Below are 14,772 nucleotides of genomic sequence, written 5' to 3'. Positions count from 1 at the left end.
TTGTAACATGGTTTTAGTCTAATTACTTAACTGTTTTAACAATTAGAATTTCCCATTTTGAGTTTCAACTGTAGAAATTTGAGGTCTATAAGAGCAGTTTTAGTGGTTAATAGACACAGGCTAAAACTTTAGAAAAGATCAATCTTTAATGATCCAGTTAAGTGTTTAGAAGATCAATTCCATTGTTTTATGCACCTGCCAAAATAATTTGATAACTACCCAACTCCATTTGTTCCCTTGGCCAATGTCTAAGGTTGAGCCAGGCTTTTGAGGACAGACTTCACAAGTTTCTGAGCTTTTCTTCTAATCCTATATTTTCTGAATTCTACCAACCTCTGTAACAACACTCATCTCTGACGCTGTCTCAATTCATTGTAAATGTTCAATTAACATATAGAAATGCACAAATAGACTAAATGAGTGTAGTTGTGGTAGAATAGCTTTCTCCCAGTTTCCATGTAATCAGATAACATTTTGTTCTTTTTTTGTACCTTTATCAAGCTTCTCTTCAATGTAATCAATTCATTGTTGCAACAAATTTTACATTTTAATCATCATTCTAGTAAAATTCTATTGAATTCCCATTTGCTTTTGAGTATTTATGGTCCCTACTTTGTTTACCAGTGCATTGGTATCATTTTCACTTCCTGTACCACATTGTTTTTGATCATGTTAAAATTTTTTATTATATCAAACTTCTTTTGGAGAATAGGCCCAGCTATCCATTCCTTTGCTAATAGGTATAACTTCTCAGGCTTGATATTATTCCTTGTATTTTCCTGGTATTTTTTGCAATTTTTACATAATATTCTACTTTATAATCTATCTATTCATAGTCTAACCATAGTAAATTTAATCTGACATTATTGTTTTTCGATATCATGAATCTCACTGTTTTGTATGTGACATTACTAGTTTATATTAGCACATTCATCAATTTGTGCATCTAACTGCTGCTTTTTCTTATATAGATCTGGAATGTATGTCCTTTTTTTGCTAAAACATAACCCCTTAACATTTTTCTAAATTGATCTTTTATAATCTTGCTATTTTGCAATTTTATTACAGTTTATTTATAACTTACCATCTTACTCCTTGCCAAGTTTTCAAGCCCTGATGTACAAAAATAGTGAATCCTGGTTGTTAATACAGCTTCCCACCTTTTGTGTCTGAACTACTTCCTTTATTGCCTTCTGTTTTCTGTGTTGTGTCCAGCTAGCTAATTATTTATCCTCCTAAGCGTCCATAATACTGATACATGTCAAAGATTTTTGGCCATTTATATGCATTGTATCTAGTGTGCTACTTTTGCCTACCCTGTCTGCTAACTTTTTAAAAAAAATGGTTGATCAAATGTGGCCTTCCGCTTTGAAATCTGTGCCATTTTTTTTTATAGGCAGTTCTCTCTGATATCTTTAACCCAGGAATTCATAACATCCATGACAACTTAATAGGTCTCTGGTTCCATGGGTTTGCTTTAATCTCTTGAAGTGTAGGAATTAGCTCTTCAGACTTAAGCATAATTTCCTTCTGGAGTGAAATGTTATAAATCATAAATTCATAACCTATTCACAGGCTTTCAGAGTCCATTTGTTCTTAGAAGCACCTGTATACATATTTTACTGAATTAAACAGTAGGTGGTATTCAAAGTGTGGACTATTCTTATGTGACTGTGATGTCTCTCTGGTTCTATCTCACACTTGGAATTTGTTTCTTTTTGCAATATTAATAACAGATGAGTTGTACTCTATATTTAAGTAGATCAGAACTAAAACTTGCAAAAGAGCAATGTTGCAAAGGTTCACTTGGTTGATTCTTGGAGTGAGAGTACTGACCTATGACAAGATATTGATTTAAGATTGACGAATACCCTTCGTAGTTAAGAATGAGTTTATCAGTGCAGTTAGGTAAGCAGTGTGTCCTGACTTTGAGTATAATCTCCATTTAAGTGTTACCCATTTAGAACTTCAGGATCTGATGAGAAATTTTGTCACTTAGGTGATGTGAATCTTGGAATTTTTCATCATGAAATGTTTGTGGACACCCATGATACTTAATAGGATCATGGAAACACATTGCCTACTCCTGCTTCAATTTCTTATGGTCTTATGATTAAATAAGTGGTAATGTAATGGGAAATAGTGTTTCATATCAGGAAACTATTGTTCCAAGCAAGAAGAGTGGATCAGAGTATTTTGGATGGCACAGTGGTGCCGGAAACCCAGGTGCAATCCTGACCTCAGTTGCTGCCTATGTGGAATTTGCCAGTTCTCCCTGTCATCTTTTAGGTTTCCTCCAGTTATGCCGGCTTCCTCCCACATTCCAATGACATAAGATTAGTCACTATAAATTACCCTTGGGTGTAGATGGGTGTGATGTGTAATGAAAAGTCAAAGGTGTTAATGTAGGTTTAATGAAAGTGAGTGCTTGATGTTTCAGTGGGCACAAGGGCCTGTTTACATGCCATACGTCTCTATAACTCTATTTTTCTAAGTCATGCAAAGCTAGGGAATAAAGAGCTAAACATAATTAAGGGTTCAAGTACAAAAATCATCCAAAAATAGTGGATGGGTACAAACATAGAATAGTACAGCACAGAAACAGGCCCTTCAGCCCACAGTGCTGTGCTGATCCAATGACATTTGTAATCAAATGGGCAACCTAACTAATCCCCTCTGCCTACACAATATTTCTAAAATGAAAACTTAACTTTTATTTCCTGGGCGATGGAGTTCAAAATTGTGGAAATTTTACAACTGACACTTGGAAGTGTGCTTACACTCCTTTGGGCCATTGTGTTCGATTCTGGCCATCATAGCTCAGAAAATATGTCTTTACAAGGGTTCCAGCACAGAATTGTAAGGGCTGAATGGGTTAATCATGAGCAAAGCTGAATAAAAAACCTTGCATTGTAAACATTAAGATTCCTGTAATACGATCTAAAGGGGTGACACACCATTGAGATAATTCAGTGTTATGTAGCAGAGATTATTCTTGGTGTAGAATGTCTGGAATTAACTAGAAATTTCCTTATAGAATTAGATCTCATCTGTTCAGGGGTGATGGAGTCGTAGAGCTCTACAGCACAGGAGCAGACCCTTTGCCCTGTCTAGACCATGCCGAACTGCTATTGTGCCTGGTCCCATCAACCTGCACCTGCACCACAGTCTTCCATACCCCTCCCATTCATGCATTAATCCAAACTTCTTTTACATGTTGTAGTTGAACTCGTATTCACCACTTTCACTGGCAGCTCGTTCCACAGTCACTCCACCCTCTGAGTGAAGTTCCCCCCTCAGGTTCCCCTTAAATATATCACCTTTCACCCTTAAATGGGATAAAGGTAAAGGGGGATGTACTTGAGCAATAGAACAAGTTGGAAAGGCTGAACAACTTCCTGTCTTCCAGACTTATTCCCCAAGCTTAATGAATTTGTTTCCTTCTCATCCTGTAACATTCCTCAGTGGTAATTCTCAGGAAAAACGGTCGCACTGGTGTATTGTTATCTGACATTTTGTTTTGTATCCATAGTTGTACTGTAATTAATCTAAAATACGTGATGCGGTTTCCAGAGGGAGCTTTATTTTGACTTGACCAATGTTGTGCTTACATGAACATGCTGTTCAAAACCCTGAGGGAAATTCTGTAGTCCAGCTCTTCTAGTGAGGAGCAGTGCTCACCAAGATTTCAGAAGCAGGTTATTACTAAGTACATTAGAATTTATAGTTGGGTAATTAAAGGTGATCTGTGACATTCTTTGTTTGAGAAAGGCTTCATATAGGTGCTGTTCCCAGCTGGAAATGCTTGATTATCTTGAGGGTGCAGGGTTAGGGTAGGCAGGATGAGGTGAGACTGGTAGTCATGGTTGTTTCTCTGCATCTTTTCTGCTCTGAATCTTGCTTCATTGCATTTTTTCTTTATTCAAGGCTTTGGAGAATGCTTCCTTGTTGATCTTGGCTCATAAAGACTGGTGGCTATAAATAGTTATTGTTCATTGGGGTTAAACTGGAGTCCACGGACAGAGTTACGAGGTGTACTATTACTGCACGTTTATAGGTTTTGGATAATTTCCTCAGTGACTGTTGCATAATTTCCTGTATCTTCTGAACTTGTAATTTCTTTTATCTTTCTTTTTAGAGCTCTCTTTGACTATGATAGGACCAAGGACAGTTGTCTGCCGAGCCAAGGACTGAGCTTCCTGTATGGTGATATTTTACACGTCATTAATGCCTCTGATGATGAATGGTGGCAAGCACGACTTGTTACACCTCATGGTGAAAGTGAGCAGATTGGTGTCATACCCAGCAAGAAACGGTAAGTGAAAACTTCTGCTGAAATGTCAGTGAATTGAGTCGCATGATTTTTCAATTTGCTTCACATTTTTTGAAAGGGCAGTAAAGCTATCAAATCTGTACAAATAGGATATAATATTGTTAAGAGTAGAGCTTGTGGTTCTTTGAGTCTTTTCCATCACTCAGTGGTCAGAATTGCCCACTTGCTGCCCAATTTCCTTGTGCGATTTCCTAAGTGTCCAAGAATTCTATTGTTCTCAGCTCTGAAAAGAGTCTAAAATTGGGCATTTATAACTTTGAGATATAGAATATCTTCTACGAACAATTAAATAATAACTTGCCTTTGCAGTTGCCGGAAAGCAATCTTTTTTTTGGCACGTGCCTGCGTGCATGCAAGTCTCTGCATGTGCGTCCGCGTGTCCGTGATGATGGATTTTTCATGCCTTTTTTTTTACAAGGCGCAGAGAGAGAGAGAGACTGTGTGGCGTGCCATTCGTCACACAGACATTTTTCACAGTATTTTCCCTTTATTTTACGAGGTCGAGTTGCGATCTAGACACTCAACCCGGCATGGATGGAAAGCATACTTGGGGGCGGACCCGACTAGTTTCGAACTCGGGGACCTCCGCTCCCGGGTCCGGCACCGATGTCGTTGTGCCACCAGCCGGCGCCAGAAAGCAATCTTAATGAGCATTGCTCCTCACTAGAAGAGCAGGATTGCAGAATTTCCCTTGTTGTTCTGAACATTCTTCTACACTCCACTGAGTACTGGCATATCCCAGGCCATCTTATCCTGCTCTAGTCCCTCGTGCTAGAAATTACTGTAGTGAAGCTGTGCTGCATTACCTCTGAGGCAAATGTATTCTTTCTGTAGTACGGGCAGCATGTGCACATTTCTCCATGATTCAAGAAGACAGTGTCCAACTGCACAATATTTCTTTTCTTTCTCATTCTAACCTCCTTGCAATAAAGACCATATATTAATTGTGCTTCTGGTATCCTACTGTTTCTGCATGTTAATTCTTTTTCTGACGTGGCTTGTGTGCTAACATGTACTAGTTCCTCACAATTTAAATATTTTCTCTTTTTCTTCTCATCCTAGCTAAGTCAAAAATTATATATTTTCCTGCATCATTTTCCATCTGCTGCTGCCTTGTTCACTCTCTAGCCTGGCTACATCAGTAAAGAGCTACATTTCTAAGTCTAGTACTAGAAGTACCTTTCTAGTACCTACACAGTGAATCTGGTCAGATGACTGAGTGGGTGAGCTTTTCAGAGACAATCACCACATCTTCCTGACCTATAGCTTAGCTATAGGCAAGGCAATATGGGAAGGTATTTAACTGGGAGAGGACTAATTAGCATGGTATTAGGCAAGATCCTGGGAGCATAAGTTGCGAACGGATGTTCTCTGAGAAATGTACAACAGGAATATGGAAGTTTTTAGGGAGCAGTGGCATTGGGTCCTGGATATGTTTGTCCTTCTGAGATGGGGGAAAGGATGGTGGTGTGGAGGAACAATGGTTGATAAGGGAGGTGGAATATTTAGTCAAGAGAAACTTACTTAAGCTCTAGGAAACAAAAGTTAGGCAGGGCTCTTGAGAATTCTAAGATAGCCAGGAAGGAGTTTAAGAAGGGACTTGGAGCAGGAAGGGAACATGAGAAGGCCTTAGCAAGTAGGATTAAGGAAAACCCATTTATGTGAAGAACACATGAAAAGAGAGGGTAGGACCACTTAGGGATAAAGGGGGAAATATGCCTAGAGGCAGAGCAGGTAGGGTAGGACCCTAATGGATATTTTGCTGCAGTGATCACCAGGGTGGGGAACCTTGATGACTGTGAGGTCAGCATAGAGCAGGCTAGTGCACTGCAGCATGTGGCACTTAAGAAACAGGTAATGCTGGAGCTTCGGAAAAACACCAGGGTAGGTTAGTCCTCAGGCTGGATAGAATAGGATCCAGGTTACTATGGGAAGCAAGGGAATAGATTGCTGAGACATGATGATGGATTGAATCATGGCAAAAGTTGCTCTGTTGTTCAGGAAATGTAATGGGGATAATCCTGGGCTTTATAACCATCAAGTCTTACATCATTGATGGCCAAACTAAAAGACAGGATTTTAGGGAGAGTATTTCTGAGCATTTTGAGAAGCATAACCTTATTAGGGTTAGCATGGCTTTGTGAAGTGAGGTCTTGCCTCATGATCCTGATTGAGTTTTTTGAGGAGGTGGCAAAACAAATTTATGAAGGTAGAGTATATGGATTTTAGTAAGACATTTGACAAGGTTCCCATGGTAGGCTCATCCAGAAAGTCATGAGGCAGGGAAACTTTGCTGTATCGATTCAGAATTGACTTGCTCACAGAAAGCAAAGGGCAGTAGTAGATGGAGGTCAGTGAGAAGTGGTGCCCTGCGGGGATCTGTTCTGGGACCACTGCTCTCATGGCTTTTGTAAATGAGTTGGTAGAGGAAGTGGAAGAGTGGGTGTGGGTCAGTAAGTTTGAAGATGACATGAAGACTGGATGTTGTGAATGATGTAGAAGGTTGTCGTAGATTACAAACAAACTCTTTAGTAATTTCGGCAAAACAAAGGAGATTGTTATTGACTTCAAGAGAACTCACACCACTCACACCCATCCTTTACATCAGCAACACAGCAGGTTCCAACATTAAATAGGTTTCATTGAGATCCCCCCCCCACCCCGTCCCAGCAAGTGAAGGCCCAGAGTCATCAAACGCTGCTCGTACAGTGAGCCTTTCATTCCCAGAACATTTTCGTGAATTTCCTCTTCAGTGTTAGCACATCGTTTCATAGATGAGGGACCCAAAACTGCTCACGGACCATTTGGCCCACTCCCATCAGGAGCTGGACTAGGTAGTATCCAACATCTGCGGATTCTCTCTCTGTGCTTGGGCATTATCCACTCCAGGACCACCAAACTCAAAAACAGTACTTTCCCCAAGCAGTAAGACTGATCAATACTTCCATCCACTAACTCCACCACGACTTTATTTCCTATCCATCGCCTTATGTACAGCCATATCTCACTTACGGACTTTCAATCAATATTTGTGTATAAGCTATCTGATGTATTTATATTGTGTGTTTATTATCATTATTATTGTGTCCTTTATCTTCTGTGGGGTTTTTTTTTGGGCTGCATCAGATCCAGAGTAACAATTATTTCGTTCTCCTTACACTTGTGTACAGGAAATGTCATTAAAAATCTTGGTAGATACATGGAAATAAGAAAAATAAAATCATGGAGGAGGTTTATACAGGTCGGCACAACATTGTGGGATGAAGGGCCAGTACAGTGCTGTAATGTTCTACGTTCATCTTCAAAGTTTGTTTTCCTACCTGGCTTTATGTGAGCAACAAACTTGTATTCTGTCCTTTAATCTAAGCCACTGACACGGATTGTCCTTGGCAGAGAGGCCATTACTGGTCCCTGTGGCAGATAACCAGTAAATAGCCTACCAACCTGAAATTGACAACTGTTTACTCCTGTTTTTTGTTTCCTGTCTTTTAACATTCCTCTGATCAGGCTATTCCCTCGTTCTTAATCCCATTAGGCATTACGTAACAAGGAACTCAAATTCCCTTCCTGGATTGTGATTCTATCTACTTCTCTGGCAGGATTTAAGGCTGAGACAGATTATTCCTAACAACATTGTTCATTCCAACCTTAAAGAGATAAGAATCCCATTTTTTTTTCTTCATCATATACGATTGTTTCCCCTCCGTAAAATCCCAAGCTATGCAATGTCCTTCAAAAACATTCAATTCCTCCAACCCTGGCAGTCAGAGATCCTATTCTCTTTATTCTACCATAAATACCCTTGGCTCTAAGATATACTACTGGTGATGCAATTTTCCACCCCTTATATTATTTCTAACCAACTTTTACATCATTTTGTTCTAATATTTCCCTCTTAAATTCTTTATTAATTTTTGTCTTATTTTTTTCTCAGTGAATGTGATAATTTTCTTGTGAATTTGGCCTAACGTTTTCAATGTTTCCCGTTACTTCATTGAAAAAATTATTTCTCCATCTTGCTCAGTGTTAACGAATGGACTGTAATGGTTTAACATTTTATTATCATTAAACAAAAACTTTTTTAAATGGTTTAGTTCAACTCTAGCCTCAAATTGCCCAGGATTATATTGTTTGTAAGAAACGTTCCTCAAGAATGGGTCCAAAAGGTCTTGTTTCCTTTTTTCAAAGAGAGCTGCAGATTTAATGCAGTTCTTGGTGACCTGTGGCTTTGTTAGTGGTGTGTATCATGTGTAAACAGAAAGCACCATCCTGTGTGGATTCCTAATTACTGTAAATAATTTTAAGACAGAAAGCAGAGTCTACTTTAGACAAGCACACCTTGTATTTTGACTGTAAACTTAGTCTCATTCAAGAGTCATGAGATATAGTCTGAATCCTCATTTGATTATGAGCAGGTCTTTTTTCAGCCTTGTAGAATCTGCTCGACTATAATGGCCAGTCTTTATCATTAAAGCATGGTTGTTAGTATTGAAACATTTTCTGTGCATTTACTATTTTGGCACTGAACTTTCTGTATGTTATTTTCTTGCCCTTTGTTTATGCTTTACTCATGTTGAGCAGATTTTGGGAAGGTGCAAAAATAACAGGGTTGTTATCATGGGTGACTTTAACTTCCCTAATATTGATTGGCACCTGATTAGTTCCAAGGGTTTAGATGGGGCAGAGTTTAAGTGTGTCCAGGACGGATTCCTGTCACAGTATGTGGACAGGCCGACTAGGGGGAATGCCATACTAGATCTTGTACTTGGTAATGAACCAGGTCAGGTCACAGATCTCCCAGTGGGTGAGCATCTGGGGGACAGTGACCACCGCTCCCTGGCCTTTATAATTATCATGGAAAAGGATAGAATCAGAGAGGACAAGAGAATTTTTAATTGGGGAAAGGCAGATTATGAGACTATAAGGCTAGAACTTGCAGGTGTGAATTGGGATGATGTTTTTGCAGGGAAATGTACTATGGACATGTGGTCGATGTTTAGAGATCTCTTGCAGGATGTTAGGGATAAATTTGTCCCGGTGAGAAAGAAGGAACCATGGGTGACAAGTGAGGTGGAAAATCTAGTGAGGTGGAAGAAGGCAGCATACATGAGGTTTAGGAAGCAAGGATCAGATGGGTCTATTGAGGAATATAGGGAAGCAAGAAAGGAGCTTAAGAAGGGGCTGAGAAGAGCAAGAAGGGGCATGAGAAGGCCTTGGCAAGTAGGGTAAAGGAAAACCCAAGACATTCTTCAATTATGTGAAGAACAAAAGGATGACAGGAGTGAAGGTAGGACCGATTAGAGATAAAGGTGGGAAGATGTGCCTGGAGGCTGTGGAAGTGAGCGAGGTCCTCAATGAATACTTCTCTTCGGTATTCACCAATGAGAGGGAACTTGATGATGGTGAGGATAATATGAGTGAGGTTGATGTTCTGGAGCATGTTGATATTAAGGGAGAGGAGGTGTTGGAGTTGTTAAAATACATTAGGACAGATAAGTCCCCGGGACCTGATGGAATATTCCCCAGGCTGCCCCACGAGGCGAGGGAAGAGATTGCTGAGCCTCTGGCTAGGATCTTTATGTCCTTGTTGTCCACGGGAATGGTACCGGAGGATTGGAGGGAGGCGAATGTTGTCCCCTTGTTCAAAAAAGGTAGTAGGGATAGTCCGGGTAATTATAGACCAGTGAGCCTTACGTCTGTGGTGGCAAAGCTGTTGGAAAGGATTCTTAGAGATAGGATCTGTGGGCATTTAGAGAATCATGGTTTGATCAGGGACAGTCAGCATGGCTTTGTGAAGGGCAGATCGTGTCTAACAAACCTGATAGAGTTCTTTGAGGAGGTGACCAGGCATATAGATGAGGGTAGTGCAGTGGATGTGATCTATATGGATTTTAGTAGGGCATTTGACAAGGTTCCACACGCTAGGCTTATTCAGAAAGTCAGAAGGCATGGGATCCAGGGAAGTTTGGCCAGGTGGATTCAGAATTGGCTTGCCTGCCGAAGGCAGAGGGTCGTGGTGGAGGGCGTACATTCAGATTGGAGGATTGTGACTAGTGGTGTCCACAAGGATCTGTTCTGGGACCTCTACTTTTTGTGATTTTTATTAATGACCTGAATGTTGGGGTAGAAGGGTGGGTTGGCAAGTTTGCAGATGACACAAAGGTTGGTGGTGTTGTAGATAGTGTAGAGGATTGTCAAAGATTGCAAAGAGACATTGATAGGATGCAGAAGTGGGCTAAGAAGTGGCAGATGGAGTTCCACCCGGAGAAGTGTGAGGTGGTACACTTTGGAAGGACAAACTCCAAGGCAGAGTGCAAAGTAAATGGCAGGATACTTGGTAGTGTGGAGGAACAGAGGGATCTCGGGGTACATGTCCACAGATCCTTGAAAGTTGCCTCACAGGTGGATAGGGTAGTTAAGAAAGCTAATGGGGTGTTAGCTTTCATAAGTCGAGGGACAGAGTTTAAGAGTTGCGATGTAATGATGCAGCTCTATAAAACTCTGGTTAGACCACACTTGGAGTACTGTGTCTAGTTCTGGTCACCTCACTATAGGAAGGATATGGAAGCATTGGAAAGGGTACAGAGGAGATTTACCAGAATGCTGCCTGGTTTAGAGAGTATGTATTATGATCATAGATTAAGGGAGCTAGGGCTTTACTCTTTGGAGAGAAGGAGGATGAGAGGAGACATGATAGAGGTGTACAAGATAATGAGAGGAATTGATAGTGGATAGCCAGCGCCTCTTCCCCAGGGCACCACTGCTCAATACAAGAGGACATGTTTTTAAGGTAAGGGGTGGGAAGTTCAAGGGGGATATTAGAGGAAGGTTTTTTACTCAGAGAGTGGTTGGTGCGTGGAATGCACTGCCTGAGTCAGTGGTGGAGGCAGATACACTAGTGAAGTTTAAGAGACTGCTAGACAGGTATATGGAGGAATTTAAGATGGGGACTTATATGGGAGGCAGGGTTTGAGGGTCAGCACAACATTGTGGGCCGAAGGGCCTGTACTGTGCTGTACTATTTTATTTTCTATGTTCTATATTTTTCTGAAGAGTTGATGATTATTTCTGAATTACTGTTTGCTGCCAACACGGTTGTGGAAGTGGAAATCTTTTTCACTCTTTCCACTGTTGTATTAACCAGGTAAAGAGCAGATTGCACACAGCCAAAATTGGCACTTTCAGACATCATCAACACATTTACAAGTTTCATTTTTCAATTGAGCACCTGTCTTCGTAGAACGTGACACCTCCACAGCAGAGATCTTTCTTTGTCAGCTCTGCTTCCCTGCAAACACACAGACTTGAATTCGACCAACGCCTGCGAATTTGACTTGCAAGCAGCCTCGAGGCTCTTTAAATCTGAAGGTCAAAACAGCACTGAGCTTTCATACGATATATTCTTTTCAGGCTTTGGGATGAGACATTGGTCCAACAAGACCATCTGCACTTTATATGTGAAAAGAGCAGTTGACTGAGATGTGTTTGTCACTTTCCCTTATTACAGTTTAACTCTCGCTTTGGCTAGCAGCTTAAAATGGGGATGATAGCCGCTGGCCCGGCCAAACTTAAGAAATCTTGTTTGGGTGGATGCTGCACGACGTGTCCCCTGTTATAAATCAGTACTATGAAATAGCAAACAGTACACAATATGTGATTTAAATGATTGAGCTTTATAATTCTTATTTTGACTATATGGTTAGTAAAGAAGACAGGGAAGAAAAAAAAAGGGCCCATTTTCATGAAACAGTCTAATGTGCAATGTGGGAGCTCACTGATAAGGCTGTTTGTCCACCATCGACCTCCTCCGATCGTCACTGACCTTCGGACCCTCGCTCCAAGTCCACTTCATCTGGTGGTCTACCAACTCTCTCCATTCACATCTTCTCTCCTCATCTCTCCCCGGCAAAAGACCGCGAATTCCCAGCTCCCAGACACACAAGAAAGAACAACATCCCGCTCATTGGCTAGCATGCCCTGTTATCGCTAGTCATAACCCAAATACTTCTGCTACAGAGAAACCATTACCTTAGCAGTGGAACATTACAGAGAAGCCATTACATCAGCAGTGAAACCTTACCGCATGTTACAACAAGTTAACATTAAATGGAGAGGGCCGAGCACTTTAATTACCTGACAAGTTTGCCAAGAGTCCAGGACACTTCAGATGAAAAGCTATATACCACTAATAGGTTCTGCACTTAACCATAAGCAGACAAGAACACAAGGGAGTACATAAGAAATGTTCTGGTGACTCATGATCACAGAACTATGACCCTTGTTACTAATATCAAGATGCTCTCCACTGTTCATCCATTATTTAAAATGATAAATGGAGGCATTCCATTCCTCAATTCCTGGTTTTTGGAATGAAGAAAAAAATGAGTCCTGGAACAAGGTCCCATAGGATACCACATCTTCTAATTAGATAGATGAAGTAGCCTTTACTCCCAGACAGTCTCCTTGCTTCCAGGCAGTTTTAAAATCTATTTTATTACCCTCCTTTTGATTTCAAGTTTCTCCGCCTTTTTTTTTACAATTTTTCAGCCACTTTATACGACTGATTTGTACCTATCAGAGCTTCTGTGATTTCTGCATCCCTGTTTCATGTAACTTCAGACTGTATTTCTTCAAAGAATCATTGTGTGTTTATGAAAACTATTTAGATTCAAATTGCTCCTGTAACAACAGTTCATCTCTGTGCAACAGGAAAACACACATCATAGAATGGTCTCTGTTTTATTATTTCGTAAATGATTATCACACATTATTGCACATTGGTAAATTATTATTGGGTATATTCTGTATTATTAAGTCTGCACACTGCTAAGTGTGTTTTAAAATGTTGCTGCTGTAACGGAAGTCTTTCCCTCTTGGGATAATAAAGTATTTATTATTATTATTATTTATTGTGACTTAGTTCATCTGTTCTGTCTAATGGTTACACAGTCACAGAAAACAGGTCCATCAGTTCACTGAGTACTAATCACATTTCTCAGTACTTGACCTCTGGTCTCCTTTACCTTAGTAATTTGAGTGCTCAACCTGGTATTTGTAGTAAGAATACCTTTTCCAGTGCCTCATCAGTCAAAGAGGCATTAGCCCTTTGGCTCACTGAATCCACACTGACTGTTGATATTGAGGGAGTACATTCTAACTTCCAACTACCCTCTTGATGGGAAAAGTTTCTTCCCAGTCCCCCCTAAACTTAAGAACACTTAGCTTAAACCTGTGCTGTCTGACACACCTCTACTCAAATCTGGAGGCGTAAAGATGTTGCATCAGAGTAAATGTTAGCTTATCATTCTGGTATCATGAGGGGGGTCTTTTCTGGGACCCATTCTTTTCCTCATCCCATTAACTTAGATGCTTTGAATTTCTTAATATCTCCCCAATCTATGCTCCTCATCAAATTGTATATCTTCGTCAGGTCACTCCTCAGTTTCCTTGGCCCAAAGGAAAACAAAAGTAACTGGTTTGGTCTCTCTTTAAAACTGAAAAATTCTGTTCAATCTCCTCCGTGCTCACATACTTCCTGTGGTGAGGTGACCAGAAATACACACAGTACTTCAGTTCTGGTCAAATCAATGTTTTATAATTGTAGCTTAAACTCTGTGACATTCTGTGTCCTAGCAAATGAAGATGAGTGTCCAGGGTGGTTTCTTACACACCTTGCCATTTTCAGGGATCCTTGGCCATACACACCAAGATCCCACAGTTCATTGTCTATGTCCTACCTTTATTCGTACTTCCAAAATACGTGACCTCACTCTTATCTATGGTCGATATGACTCAGGTTCAACCATACCAAGAGAGCCGCGATGTTTCAACCCACACCTCCACCCTAATCTGAGAGAATACTGTGTAAATGCTGCCCACTTGCAGTTGCCCTTCAGCAAGAAATAACAGATCGTACACTGCATAGAATTATAAGAAATATGTGTTTATGAATGTCACTTAATCAAGCAGTTATTAAAGAAAGGGGGAGAAAAAGGAAAACAAATAAAACAGCCCATTATAATTAAAATAGTCAAATATGCACGAAGTTGGAGCTCAGATCTTCCTAAAGCTGAAGGTATCCATGTACTCACGGCGTCAACTCCTTTTCATGGATCACCGATAGAACTATCCATTTTGGACTCCATCGAATTGTGCATTCTTGTTGGATCGAATCCTATCGCCAGTTCTCTCCATCTCCCACTGAGAGAAAATACCTTGAGCCCTTTAGTGTCGGTCACAAAACCTCCCCCTCTGCCCCTCTGCCCCGAACCTTCTCTCAATTCCACCATCCTGATTGGCTGACCATTCCTAAGCTGAACATTGCAACCCCTTATCTTTAACAATAACTCAATAACTCAAACACCACCAGCAGAACACACTGCTTCTACAGAAAATGATTATATGAAATATCCTACAGCATTAGCAGTAAAAGCTTAACC

General features: G+C 40.5%; 1 protein-coding gene across 6 annotated transcripts in view; it reads left to right on the top strand.

Moving 5' to 3' along the window:
• The window catches only part of dlg3 (discs, large homolog 3 (Drosophila)), a 404,637-nt gene that overhangs the window by 348,761 nt on the left and 41,104 nt on the right, over window positions 1–14,772 (top strand). For all 6 annotated transcript variants that reach the window (XM_063060832.1, XM_063060831.1, XM_063060830.1 and 3 more), the window contains one exon: window positions 4,139–4,315. In XM_063060832.1, coding sequence (XP_062916902.1) covers window positions 4,139–4,315 — 177 coding nt within the window. The remainder of the gene's footprint in view (window positions 1–4,138; window positions 4,316–14,772) is intronic.

This window comes from Mobula hypostoma, chromosome 10, assembly GCF_963921235.1.
Source record: "Mobula hypostoma chromosome 10, sMobHyp1.1, whole genome shotgun sequence".
NCBI classification, from domain to species: Eukaryota; Metazoa; Chordata; class Chondrichthyes; order Myliobatiformes; family Myliobatidae; genus Mobula; species Mobula hypostoma.
This window is presented reverse-complemented; position numbering and strand designations above follow the sequence as displayed.